This window comes from Alosa sapidissima, chromosome 10, assembly GCF_018492685.1.
Source record: "Alosa sapidissima isolate fAloSap1 chromosome 10, fAloSap1.pri, whole genome shotgun sequence".
NCBI lineage: Eukaryota > Metazoa > Chordata > Actinopteri > Clupeiformes > Clupeidae > Alosa > Alosa sapidissima.
Genome location: NC_055966.1, coordinates 32,381,696 through 32,394,514, shown reverse-complemented (window position 1 = coordinate 32,394,514; position 12,819 = coordinate 32,381,696). Strand labels below are relative to the sequence as shown.

Genomic DNA, 12,819 nt, shown 5'->3' with positions numbered 1-12,819 from the left:
ATTCCACAGTGGGGAGAAGTTCACCTTGTTTAATTAAATAACAATTCTATTTCCTTATTAGCTGCATACTTGAGGTTGGAGATATTAAGGCATGTCACATACTGGAACTTCAAGATACATAGCCTTATGATTTTCTTATTCAGTATTGCACTGGACTTGAATTACGAAGTTCGGCACAGATACACAATTATGATTTTGGCCTATTGATTATAATGTGGTTAATTAATTAAGTAAGTATAAGTATATATACTCTTTTGATCCCGAAAATTTAATCTCTGCATTTATCCCAATCTGTGAATTAGTGAAACACACTCAGCACACAGTGAGGTGAAGCACACGCTAATCCCAGTGCAGTGAGCTGCCTGCAACAACAGCAGCGCTCGGGGAGCAGTGAGGGGTTAGGTGCCTTGCTCAAGGGTACTTCAGCCGTGCCTACTGGTCGGGGTTCGAACCGGCAATCCTCTGGTTACAAGTCCAAAGCGCTAACCAGTAGGCCACGGCTGCCCAATTGAAAGCTCTGTCAGTCGTTTTGGATAAGCATCAGCTAGATGACTAAATGTAAATGTCAATTCTTGAATTATTCTTAATTCTGATCACACTACATGAACTTGCATACGGTATACTATTTAGTATGACAGGGGCCAAATTGTATTGTTTTTTTATTATATAGTTTTAATAGGCTCAATGTTTGGGATAAAAAAAAAGCTTTTTTTGCAGTGCTTCCATACTTCCTTGAAAAAAGTATTTTGAGTATTTTCTAAATACAAAAATACAGTATTTTATTTTGATACATTAAAAATTAGGGTAGGCCTATTTTGAATAGATTCTGAAATTTTGAAATACATTCTGATATATTTTTGCCCATCCCTGCCTGTTCCCAGCATTAGCACAACACTTTGCGATGGTTAGCTTGTCACCTGTGACGATATATGCTAGGCCTAAGTCAGTGGTTCTCAATCTCAACCTTTTTTCAGTGATGTACCCCCTGTGAAATATTTTTTCAGCCAAGTACCCCCTAACCAGCGCACAAGAATTAACGCTACGCTTCAACCACGACTCCATCGTTTGAGTTTTGACAGTAATTGACAGGTGATGGCGGGTGGCATGTGACAGGTTGGGTCAAACCATCCTGGTATGGAGGTGACTCTGGGTTTTTAGGATAATGAAATTGAATAGCCTACTGAAATATAAAATTCATTTTATGAACATATATTTTCCTGTAATATTTATTTAATAATTGTTTTTAAAGTATTTTTGCATGGATTCTACTTTTTAAATATATGTATATTTTAACTATTCATGTATTAGTACTAGCATTGATTTTATTTTGATTTTTAAAGAATTAAAATATAAAAAGCGTATTATAAAAATTCTTATATTTTGACATGTATCTCACCACAGCATACTCATAGACAGACTGTCCTGAATCTGGCAATATCATTGCCATGGTGGAGGGATTCTCTGGGGTTGAGCAATTTACAGACATACTGTATGTGGTGTGCACCTTACAGAAATAAATGCCTTTTTTTTTATTTAGTGATTAAAAATGACCTTTCTGCGCTCCGTATCTGTGACAGAACTGATCTGACTTGACCCGAGTTTACGTGTTAGCTGTGTTCCTATGGTGTCTGCACCCATGATTCTCACTTTTTACTGCATTGCCATGAACAAAGTAAAGGCAAAAAGGTGTTTCTTTGTCAAACAAATTGGGATGCAATGTGAGCCTTGAATTGGATGCCATGCAGGAATTTGCTAGGATCTCAAAACCGGATTGTGAACATTCTTTGCCATAGAGAAACACACAATAGCGTTGGATTATAAACATGTTTTGCCACAAAAACAGACAAAATTTTATAACCCAGAAGGATGTACTTGGTATCAAATGATAGGCTCTGTGTCACCTCTTTCATCTGACCTGCGTGGCATATATATGCGATCACAGGTCCGCGAGTAATTCAAACGAGAGTAATGGGTGTGCAGCGTTGGTTTTTGTACATGACGTTATTAGTTTGAAGTCACTTCGTCTGTTTTCATAAGCCAAAAAGATCGACATACTTGGTACCAATGGATAGCCCCGTGTCTCCTCTTTCATCTGATATGTTTGCCATATCAATGCATTCACGGGTTCGCGAGTAATTCAAACGAGAGTAATGGGTGCGCAGGTGAACGCAGAGTATAGACTGTAAATATGATGCAATTTGATTTAATTTCATGATTTTTTTTTTCTTTCATACTTTAAATGATGTTTTATAAACAAAGTTCGGGTGGAGCCTTCGGGATGATTGACAGCAATTAACTCACCCACTGCCGCCGCAGGGTAGGCCTATTTAAGCCGACCTCCTTTTCCATACGTCACACGCTCCGACGTTCGCGAAATCATCCCCCCTCCTCCCCCTACTCCTCCATTTCACCAATTGCCCTGTTACTCATCCTCCTTACACAGGGGGGTGCAAGCGGTCATCGCTCTATCGCGATATCCGCTCCAGGCACTCCAGGACCACGGACAGCTACCTTGCCAAACACGCACTTCTCCCATACATTCTAGTCTAGCTGAAGCAATCATATAGAAGGGCGAACTAGTGAACGTACAGACAAGTGCGTGGTCTTGTTGGAAAGCCCCACTTATGCTCTATCACGCATTAACGGTTTCATCTCGCTGTGATGAACAGTTGCGGAGCAATGTAACAGAGAAGAAAGGGTTTGTTTTTTGACGGACTTCAAAAAGGAGATGCCTGATGAAATAGGCATAATTTATCCTGACACACCTTGCATAGCTGTTCGCTTATTTCCTCTGTGCACGAAGTTATTGTAACCGAAAGTAATGATAATCGGCACAACTCCGGGAGGACTTCTTATCGCCATGGTCAATGTATTTTTTTTTTATATCTGTGAGTGTGCGCACATGCGTTACGTTGCACATTATGGCAAAGGGGCCATGCCGCTCGTTACGTTTTCCAAAGTATACAATATGTAGCAATAAAATAAAATAGAAATACATGAATATATTTAGATTAAAAAATAGCAATAATTGCATGAAATACAGCTTGTTCAGGAGTCTCGAAGCTCGAGTCCGAGTCAAGTCTTTTAGTCAAGTCTGAAGTCATTGTTTTTGCGACCTCATTGTTTTAGGCTATGTGAAAAATAGTTTTCGCAAGTGCAAGGATATGTGGATTCAATTCATCATGTTTGCTATGTCATTGGACAAAATAAATGTTCAAAAAACGGAACAAGTCAAAGAAAAGCTTTATGGGATGAGATCATGGTAGAAATACCTGGTGTCTCGCAATGTTCATCATTTCTATGGAAATGCACCTAGTTTATCTTTTATTTCTTTGCATTGTGCAGACTATTCACAAATACACTGCAAGATTGGCAGCCCAGTGACTTCTAGTCTGTGATATGCGACTGTCCGTGCGGCACACCCACATTCAACATGACTCCTAACTTTGTTTGAAAGATTACAGAAGCTAGGTTTAGCTGTAACAATATCCTGGGTAATCCTAACAGCTAATGTTATTTTACACAATAAAATCTGAATTTGAAAGCCTGGTCACCAGTTGCCAGTTTGTATGGCTAGTTTGATTACTTAGACTCTGCATAATAAAAAAGCTTTGCCCCATTTCGTCTTCTTGGGTGGCATAGCTGATCTACAAATCACAAAAAGGGGCAAACATCTACATGCATGATGAAGGGCAAAGGGAATATCAAAATGTTTTACTTTGGCCTTTTATGGGGTATGTACCGTTGTCGTTGACACCTGCTCGCTTGACTGCCAGTTCATAGTAACCTGTGTATTGGCACTCTCCATGCATGTAGCGTGCGTGTCAGATAACCCTTCCCCCTCGGTTTTTCAGCCAATCAAATGACGTTTCTTGTACTGTCGTGCTGGCTGTCGGAATGATCAGCAGCACAAATAAGTTCGCTAAAATATTGGTGGGGACAATTTTGTCATCTTAAAATTTTGATTAGGACTAGTCCTTAGCGTCCCACCCTAAATCTACGCCCATGATTTCGAGTATGATCCTTGCCTTAGAAAGAACACAATAACATACAGATATCAACAAGTATGCTTTTTGTTTGTGAGTCTGTGAGTATATGGCTATCAACAGACATATACAGTTCACCTCAGGGCATACACTATGACCCATTCAAGCTGCCATGAACACCTACTAGGGCAATCCCTACTAATGGAAAGTACTTTGTCCATTCATTGCACGTCACCACCACACCATTTCAGACTCTGATTAGATTGCACTCATGAGGTGCTTTACACTGATGCCAAGAGTCCAGCCAACAAGTTATTGTCCTGAAATGCATTTTGAACTTTCACCTTTAACAGTCTGAGCTAAGTCGAAATTCTCCCCCCTGGGAGTCCGAGACGAAGTAGTGTTTTATGGACCAGTAAAAAAAGCCAAAGGTCCTCATACTGAAACCACATGAAAAGCAAGCTGGTTGATGGACATAAAGACAACTGGGGCACACTACAATTAGATTGGTGTCGAGATGTTGTCTTTAGTCACCAATAAAGTTTTTGAAATCCCATAAATTCTGGTGCAATAATGTCAGTTGAAAATACTGCCAGTAAACCGGTGACATATTTTAACAAATACGCTAAAAGTGCCATCAATTGAGGTATTCAGCTCTCAAAAACAAATGCACACTCTGTTCCAGATGCAAATGAATATTCAGAGTTGTGACCACACCCTAACAATGGACTTCTGCATTTAACAGTATTGTCTGTATCAGTAAAGAATTACAAGGTTTAGTCAAACTGGTGAATTCCTTACGATAAATGCCATTTGAGGGAACTTGCCCTGCAAAGGATTATCCCAGATACATAAAACTTAGAATCACCTCAATAAAGTCAAGTATAAAAGATATTGCCGTATTACTTTTAAGACAGGGATCACACTGGCTAGCGGCAAGGGGCAGGTTTCTTATTGTTCTCTATGGTTAGACAGCGGAACGGGGGTAGCGCCAGCGGAACGGGGGTAGTGCCAGCGGAATGCTAGCATTGAACAAGCTGAGCGCTGAACTTGGTTCAACTTTCACAAGCGAAAACGTGAGAGTATTCAATTGTCAGTGTGGGGAAACCGGTTGTGTTACTTAGGAAAGAGATAGAACTTATTAGGGTCTGAGTGTTGCGTTACACTTACCGCTGAATTAGACATCATATGGGACAACCTTTTCCCATGTGCAACCAAACATTGAGAGTCGCAGGTATTATAACATGATGGTAGGAAACTTCTTTTATGATAGGTCAGGAAGGTGGGTCATTAAAAAACTGAAACAAAACATACTGTATATCTGTTCTGCATGATCAAGAGATCACTGCAAAAGGTTATGTGAGTTAAGTAGGTATCACAGTGTGTCAAGCATGCTGACGTCATCTTAAATAAAAAAAGTGAAAGATCTCTAATAACTCAAAGCTGTTTGACAGAGACAACAAAGACTGTTTTACACGCTATACATGTAACAATTGTTTGGCTTTTTGTCTGTGAAGAGTGACAGGAAACAGGTGGGAGAGACAATTTTTTTTTAGTCTGGTGTCACTCATTGTATCTGTTCTCATCTTAAAGTCATACGGTGTTAACTGAAGTCTTACCACACAAGCATGTTCACTGTGTCAGTGGCCTGAGCTTACACCCACTTCCAGAAACCAATGATCCATGCACCTCAGAAGGGTGCATGAAACTACCCTGCCCTTTTATTTTAGCACTGTTGTGATAAGATCCAAAGACTGCTTAAGGTTTCAATTTGTGCTTCACATAATATAGCATTATTTAGTACTAATTCAACTAGATAGTTAAACCAAATTTAAAAAATAAATGAACAAGTGTCACTAAAAGTTAATTTGCATGTTTTATTTATACATATTACCACATTTTCATCACACTTAAATAAATAAATTCATAACACAATGTAAAAAGGCAACTGAATGAAATAGCTCTGAATCAAGTTCTGATAAATTACTGAAGCATGAAAATAGCAGAGTGTCTTTAGCTGGATTTAGTGAAGGACTCATAGAGGGAGGTGAGCTGAGCCCTGAGGTTCTGGGCGTAGGGGTCCAGCTTGCCTTTCAGGTCTTCCGCGTAGGGTGCCAGGTTCTGCTGAACCATCTGGGCTCTCTGGGCCAGCTGGGTCTGGAGGTCGGCAGCCAAGGGGGCCACGTTGGTCTGGAAGTCCTGCAGGTGCTGGTCCACCTTCTGCCTGAGCTCCTCGGTGTAGGGGCCCAGCTGGGACTGCAGCTCCTTCACACTCTGCTCCAGACTCCCCTTCAGCTCCTCACTCTTCTGGAGCAGGGTGGTCTTCAGGGACTCGGACTGGGCATAGGGAGCCACGGCAGCCTTGAGCTCCTCAACCCTCTGCAGAACCTGGGCCCTCATGTCCTCCGTGTAAGGCTCCAGTTTCCCCTTGACGGTGGTCAGGTCCTGCTCCAGACGCTCTCTCAGAACCTCAGCCTCCTGGGTGATCTTGGTCATGAGCTCCTGAGCCAGAGGGGTCATCTGTTTCTGGAGGGTGACGGCATACTGGCTGGCCACATCGGCACTCTCTGTCAACCTAGTGCTGTCAGGGAGAGACAAGCATTTAAATAAATACTTTTTGCATTTAAATGGCAAGATAAAATCTTTTGAAATCCCTTTAGAAACACTTACCTCACTTCCTCTCCCAGCTGAGATTTCCTGATCATCTGAATTGTGTCCTCTGCCGTACGAGTTGCCTGGGCAACATAGTTCCAGAATGCATCTGTCAGCTGCTCCAGTTGTGGTTTGGGCTCATCAGCATAGAAGAGGTTGGCATTGCAACCTGTGGCCAAAAGCATTACATTTAGAGTCATGTCTTGGTCATGGTGCTTTAGAATGTCTATTTCATCTGCTACCTTTTCTGACAATATCATTCATATAATCCCTAGATAATTGAATGAACAAAAGATAAAACTCACCAGTTAAAACAGCCAAAGCAAGCACAACTAGGACCTTCATGATTCTGTGATTCACGGCCTGGGAAAAAAAAGGTAAAATAAATGACAATGCATACATTTACATTAAAACACCAACATCAAAATCCTGAAATCACACATTTTGTAAAAGTTACTACCGGTAATTAAATCTTATTCCAATCTTCTCTTACCTCCTTGGACTGTATGTTCTGAGTTGTTGAATGCTGTCTGTGGTTTGACTGTGCTATCCTGTCTGCGCCTTACCTGCATAAATACTGGGTGGCAGTTGGAAGTCTTGTGTTGTGGAGCCCAAAGTCCAAGGGAGCAGTGCCTCGCTGTCAGTCACCACCACTACACACCTTACTTCCTCTGGTCTGAAGTCCAACTGACATCTCCTGGCGAGATGGCCATTAGTCATCATTACACAGCTGGCATTAACTTTTAAAAATGACACCGGTGTTAGAAGTCTGTGGTTTATTCGACTGTTTGGCACACTTCAGTACACGTTGCTTAACATTCAACTGCACACATTGTGTTCCCGCCAGTGTTGCCAACTATTTCGAATGAAAAATAGCTAAAGCCAGCTCCAAAAGTCGCTAAATGTCGCTAGATGATGCCACGCGCTCATTTGCATACGTCAGCACGTCGTACCCCCCCCCCCCCCCCCCCCCCCCCCAAAAAAACGGTGATGGCCCTTTAATTCCCTTTTACTCGTGTTTGCTTTTCTCCTACTCATATAGGGAACTTTAAGAGCCTAGTTTAAATATATTTTATTTAATATACTTGTATATTTATTGATAGGCTACACTTTAGGCTACTTTCTGTAGCCTATCATCTAGACTACACTAGCATCAGGTGGCTGAAAAGCAGTCATTTCCAACCTATTCACTGCTGCATCTGCTTTGCACTGCTTGAAGTCTGATTATAATGTGACCATAGGGTAGCCTACACGCAATGTACCCTTACGGCAATGGCTATATTTTGGATATATTTAGGCTACATAATATAGGCTTAAATGTCACTCGGACAGACCGATATAATTATTTATTTATTTTTACTCAGCCGACAGTCCTGCATTAACTTGCATTGACAACATTGAAGTTAGGCCTACATAGCCTAAACGAATGCTATAGGTTTTTCTAACATGTATGTTTGATTAACTATCTGCTTTGCTTGTGAATGAAGTTGTAGCCTACTTCCTTTGTTCAATTGTTGAACGATGCTGTCAAGTGTGTCCCTGTTTCCCTGTCATCATGTCATTGCTCTTGTTTCATTGACTCTCTTGTTTCACCCAAAGTTGCTGCACCTTCCAATGAGCGTTGTCTGAGCTTAGATCTATAGAACATCTACTTCCTTGTAATAAAATGGGCTGATACTATATAGGCCAGTCATTCCTTTTATAATCATGGGGCAACGCTTTGGGCAAATTCGCGATGTAATTCACTAACGAAACAGGCATGAGAGGGGAGATTTTCTGACGTTTCAACAACTAAACAGAGTTTGCCATCTTTGCGAGAAGATTTTTTTCACGCTTTGAGCTGCTGCTGCAGTCAGCCTGGGCAAACCGAAGGATAACAAAAAGAGAAAACAAAAGTCGCCAGACACACTAAAAAGTCGCCAGATTTGTTGTCAGTCGCTAGATACACTTTTCAGTTGCCAGAGACGGCCAAAAGTCGCTAAATCTAGCAAAGCACATTCATAGACTCAGTACTGCCACCCATTGGACAAACATTATAGCTGTACAATACAATTTGAACAAACACAAACTTTGATCTGAAACTTTGTTCTGAATCTTTTCATAATTCCAATTGCTTAATCAACAGGTTGCCATATATTGTATGCCGATGAGCACAAATTACAATTGGACCAACCGATAGATGCCTTTTGAGATTACTTTGCCCTGGCGACTGGTACAGCTGAAGACAAAGTGAAGAAAATCAGAAAGTCCCTGTTAGGGCAAGAACTCCAGAGTTATGTAGCTGTCTCAATTTCCCATACATGGATATCGACGTCTAGTCCTAGACTAAAAGATTTTTATTGATTAAATTCTCCATTGAAGGTTTTGTTTTGGCCAAGGACTAGTTTAATCAGTATGGGAAACCAAGCCAATGTTCATTCCAGGAGACTGTCAGGCATTTGTATTTAATTGACCCTTCGCTAAGTCCCGCCCTACTTAGTTACTGTTGCTATGCCTAGCAAGCTTTCGCACCCTGCACGTCTATTACATAGAAGAACCGAGACTTTTTAATGAAATGTCATTTACAATCGTAGACATCGTACCTTACTGAAATCTAATATTTGTTTACTAGCAACCTACATCTGTCCAAATACAGTTGCATTTTCAGCTCTGAAGAAAACCATTCATGAGTTATTTAAGCAAAAGTCAAATGTGTGTTTTGTTTCATTCGTCCCTCCTGGTCAAGTTGAATGAAACAGGCATGGGGGATGAAAGAAACATACAGTTTAAGCTATGTTCTTCCCACAACCTCAATATTTGACAACATATCATGAATGGTACTTCAAATAAATGTTATTTATTTGGTTTTTCATACAGCCCGGGGCGGGCCTGCAGGACTGTGTCCCAGGTGTGGGATAGTTGGTAGGCTCCTTCATCCCGGTTTACAGTCTTTGGGGCACGCTTCCTGATTTCAACCGCCTGTCTGGTGGTTTTTCATACAGCCGGGGGCGGCCCTGCAGGACTGTGTCCCAGGTGTGGGATAGTTGGTAGGCTCCTTCATCCCAGTTTACAGTCTTTGGGGCACGCTTCCTGATTTCAACCGCCTCTTTGATCCACCGATGGAATTTGTTGCTTTCCGTTCTGATGACCTTGGCTGCATCCCAGTTCATTAGATGGTTTTCCCTCTTACAGTGGTCTGAAATGGCAGATTTCAGATTTTCCTGTGTTGCTTTCATTCCTGTTGCACGGGTGAGCGTTCCAGATGTTTTCTTTTTCACATTCTTTCTGGTGTTCCTTTTTTCGTGTGCTGAATTGCTGGCCTGTCTCTCCTATGTACGTTTTATTGCATGTTAGGCAAGGGATCTCGTATATCACATCACACTTTTTGTCAGGGGTAATCTGATCCTTAGGGTGTACTAGGATCCCACATCAGGTGGGATGGAAAACGCCATATAACACATCTCAGACGACGTCACACCTCTGATGAAGGCTACAGAGGCAAGGTAGCCGAAACTTGTCAGGTACAAGACATTTTACTTTATTGGCCTTTATAGAGAAACAGTGTAATAGTATCAGGGCTTGAAAACGAAATTATTTTCAAACGTTCCGTTCCGAACGGTTCAGGTAGGCCTATGTTTAACGTTTTCGTTCTTGCATGCGTTCCGCCACCAACATATCGGTCCTGAACCGGTTCGGAACGCAAAATATAGTTCGTTCTTAAAGTTCCGGCAGTGTTTGGCGGGCCTATCAAGTCTATTTTTGTGGACTTTACCTATAGACGTACTCATTATTTCCCCTTGATTTCACCCTAAAGTGCTAAACTCCTTACCTGGTTTCAAGCCTAAGTTTTATCCATATGGAGATCTTCAAAGGCTTGCGCTATAATTCCAACCCTGTTTATAAACGAACCTGTCTGTTGCTGACCAGGCCTATCTCAAATTTCCCGTTTAACTCTTCTACATAGAATAGGCTATAATTGCGCAAACATTTCAAATCCCAACTTTAAAACGACAAGGTGTGGACAGGCAAAATAGGCTATTACGCATAGGCTACAAACAATTTCCAAATCAGTTTCAGTAGCTTACGCTACGAGCTGGCCTAAGATCCGAAGTGGCAGACGGATAGGTTACATTACAACAGCAAGACAAAGGGTGTGTTCGAAATGGGTAAAGTTGCTGCCTTTTAAGATATCTAACTGGGGAGCAAGGTAGCAAGTGCGGTTCGAAACCGAAAAAACAAATTCTGCTGCCTTTTAAGATATCTTAGAATTCCCAAATAACGGTCATTTTTGAAGGCAGCATCGATGCACACTTCATGCTGCCTCCTACCCATAATCCCTTGCGGCAACGTCTGAAACAGCTGTGAAAGGTAAACAAACATGGCGGATGACATCGGTAATGGCTGCTGAATCTGTTTAAAATGTCATTTGTGCTTAGATTTGCAGATTACAGATTAGAAATAAACAATTTACTATCTGATTATGCCATTGTTGTAACCATTAATAGCGTCTGGTCTGATATATCTGCCAGCCGTAAAACTAATTTATACCGTTAGCCTGCTAGCTAAGATAATTTAGTTTAACGTCAGGCCTTTGCTAACGTCATACCGTAGTGTTAACCAAAGATTCTAGAGTGCTACGCTCATTTTTAAAAGATGCATTTAATCCAAAGTCATGTCTAGTGAGAGGAGGGAGGCAGTAGGCAGCTGTCTCCCGTTTGGAACACACCCAAAATATACACATTCCAAAGGTCCATTTATTCGTTTTTTTTTTTTCAAACTGCAGAAATCAAATTATTAGGCTGTTCGCCTACAATCAAACGAGTAGAACACTTAGGATATGCTTTTGTGAAATTTTATAAAATATATAGAGAACGAAAAAAAAAAACGTTATTAACCGGTTTTGTGGATTTCAGAATAACGTTTCTGTTCCGGAACAGTTGAAGACCATTTTGTTTTCGTTTCCGTTTCCGCTCCTCGTAAAATTCCGTTCGTTTTTGGTTTTGGTTTTCGTTCCTTGAACCGGTTCGGAGCCCTGAATAGTATAGAGTAACATGTTATTTCACTGTGTTTTTATGTGGTTTAGGGAACCACACATCCAAATAAGTGCCCTTCATGACCCACAGTCAGTCTCCATAGGTTATGGCAAAATCACTCAGGAGGCCGACATACTGGAGATCTGGAGCAGGATCTGACCACTGTCAAGGGCCCTTGAGCCCTATGCAGAAGACATAAAGCTCCAGGTTCTACAGAAGGTGGGAGAGTTCAAGTCTTCTTTGGTGCCCTATGCAGAGTGAAGGAGAAATTTTGGATTACTAACATTTTTATGAAATAGAAGTGATTATTAATAATTTTACATGTATTAGAAGTGAATACTAATCTACATTTATTACATAGAAGAGATTAACATTTGATTTTCTTATATTCTGTGTATGCTTTCTATACATTCAATACTGTGCATCAACTTTGCTTTGTCTGTCATTTGCTCTCTCCATGTCATGATTTTCTAATAAAGGTCATGCGACCCCTTTTGTCACGAATTAAGGGTATTCTGCCTGAGGCAGTAATATTAGGAATATCCTGACAGGAATTAGACTGGCAAGAAAATGCTGAAGGATGTATATATATTGTATTGACCAATTATCTACTTACTTGGAGTAGCCACATGACTTGCGCATGGCGCATGGATCACATGCTATGTCCAAGAAGTGTCCATGTATTGTTGTATTTCTGCATGTATGAGGATTTTTGGAAAAGACCATTGTACTCATGTGATTTGTATTACCAATGTAATTAACATGCATAATGTTGTAGCTAGGATGCAATTCATTCAATCAAAATTGGGCACTTCTGGATAAGTTTTTGATTTTTGGCAGAGTGTTAGGTATAGGCCTAAGGTTTTCAAAAATCAATGGATACAAGTTGGGGCGGCCCCCCTAGTGGCAGTTATCCATAAAATCCAAAATGGCCCCCGCCGAAAAGAGAAAAGGTTATATCTCAGCTTCCTTTAGTCTTAAATTGTTGTATTATGTATTTTCTGGACTTTGTTTGATACAAGGAATACAATTTTGATATGTTCTTATTTTAAGTCCATTTCCATGTAGTTTTATAGTCATATTTAGCTCATAAACTGTCAATATCTCTGAAAAAGTCACATTGAAATACTCCCTAGACCCATATTTTTACCTCCAAGGTATGCTTTTCT

General features: G+C 40.8%; 1 protein-coding gene and 2 long non-coding RNA genes across 3 annotated transcripts in view; 1 reads left to right on the top strand and 2 right to left on the bottom strand.

The window, feature by feature from the left end:
* LOC121720293 overlaps positions 1-12,819 on the bottom strand; it is a 189,560-nt gene that overhangs the window by 132,004 nt on the left and 44,737 nt on the right. The gene's annotated exons all lie outside the window — the stretch shown is intronic.
* Positions 1,376-9,965, top strand: LOC121720319. Its single transcript, XR_006034510.1, has 4 exons — positions 1,376-1,387; positions 3,777-3,782; positions 4,767-4,774; positions 9,783-9,965. It is a non-coding gene; the product is annotated as an uncharacterized LOC121720319 (long non-coding RNA).
* Positions 5,844-7,258, bottom strand: LOC121720251 (apolipoprotein A-I-like). The gene is made up of 4 exons (XM_042106244.1): positions 7,132-7,258; positions 6,944-7,001; positions 6,657-6,807; positions 5,844-6,567 (listed from the first exon to the last, which is right to left on the bottom strand). The coding sequence occupies exons 2-4, from the start codon at positions 6,981-6,983 to the stop codon at positions 6,000-6,002; spliced, it is 759 nt and encodes a 252-aa protein (XP_041962178.1). The 5' UTR covers positions 6,984-7,001; positions 7,132-7,258; the 3' UTR covers positions 5,844-5,999.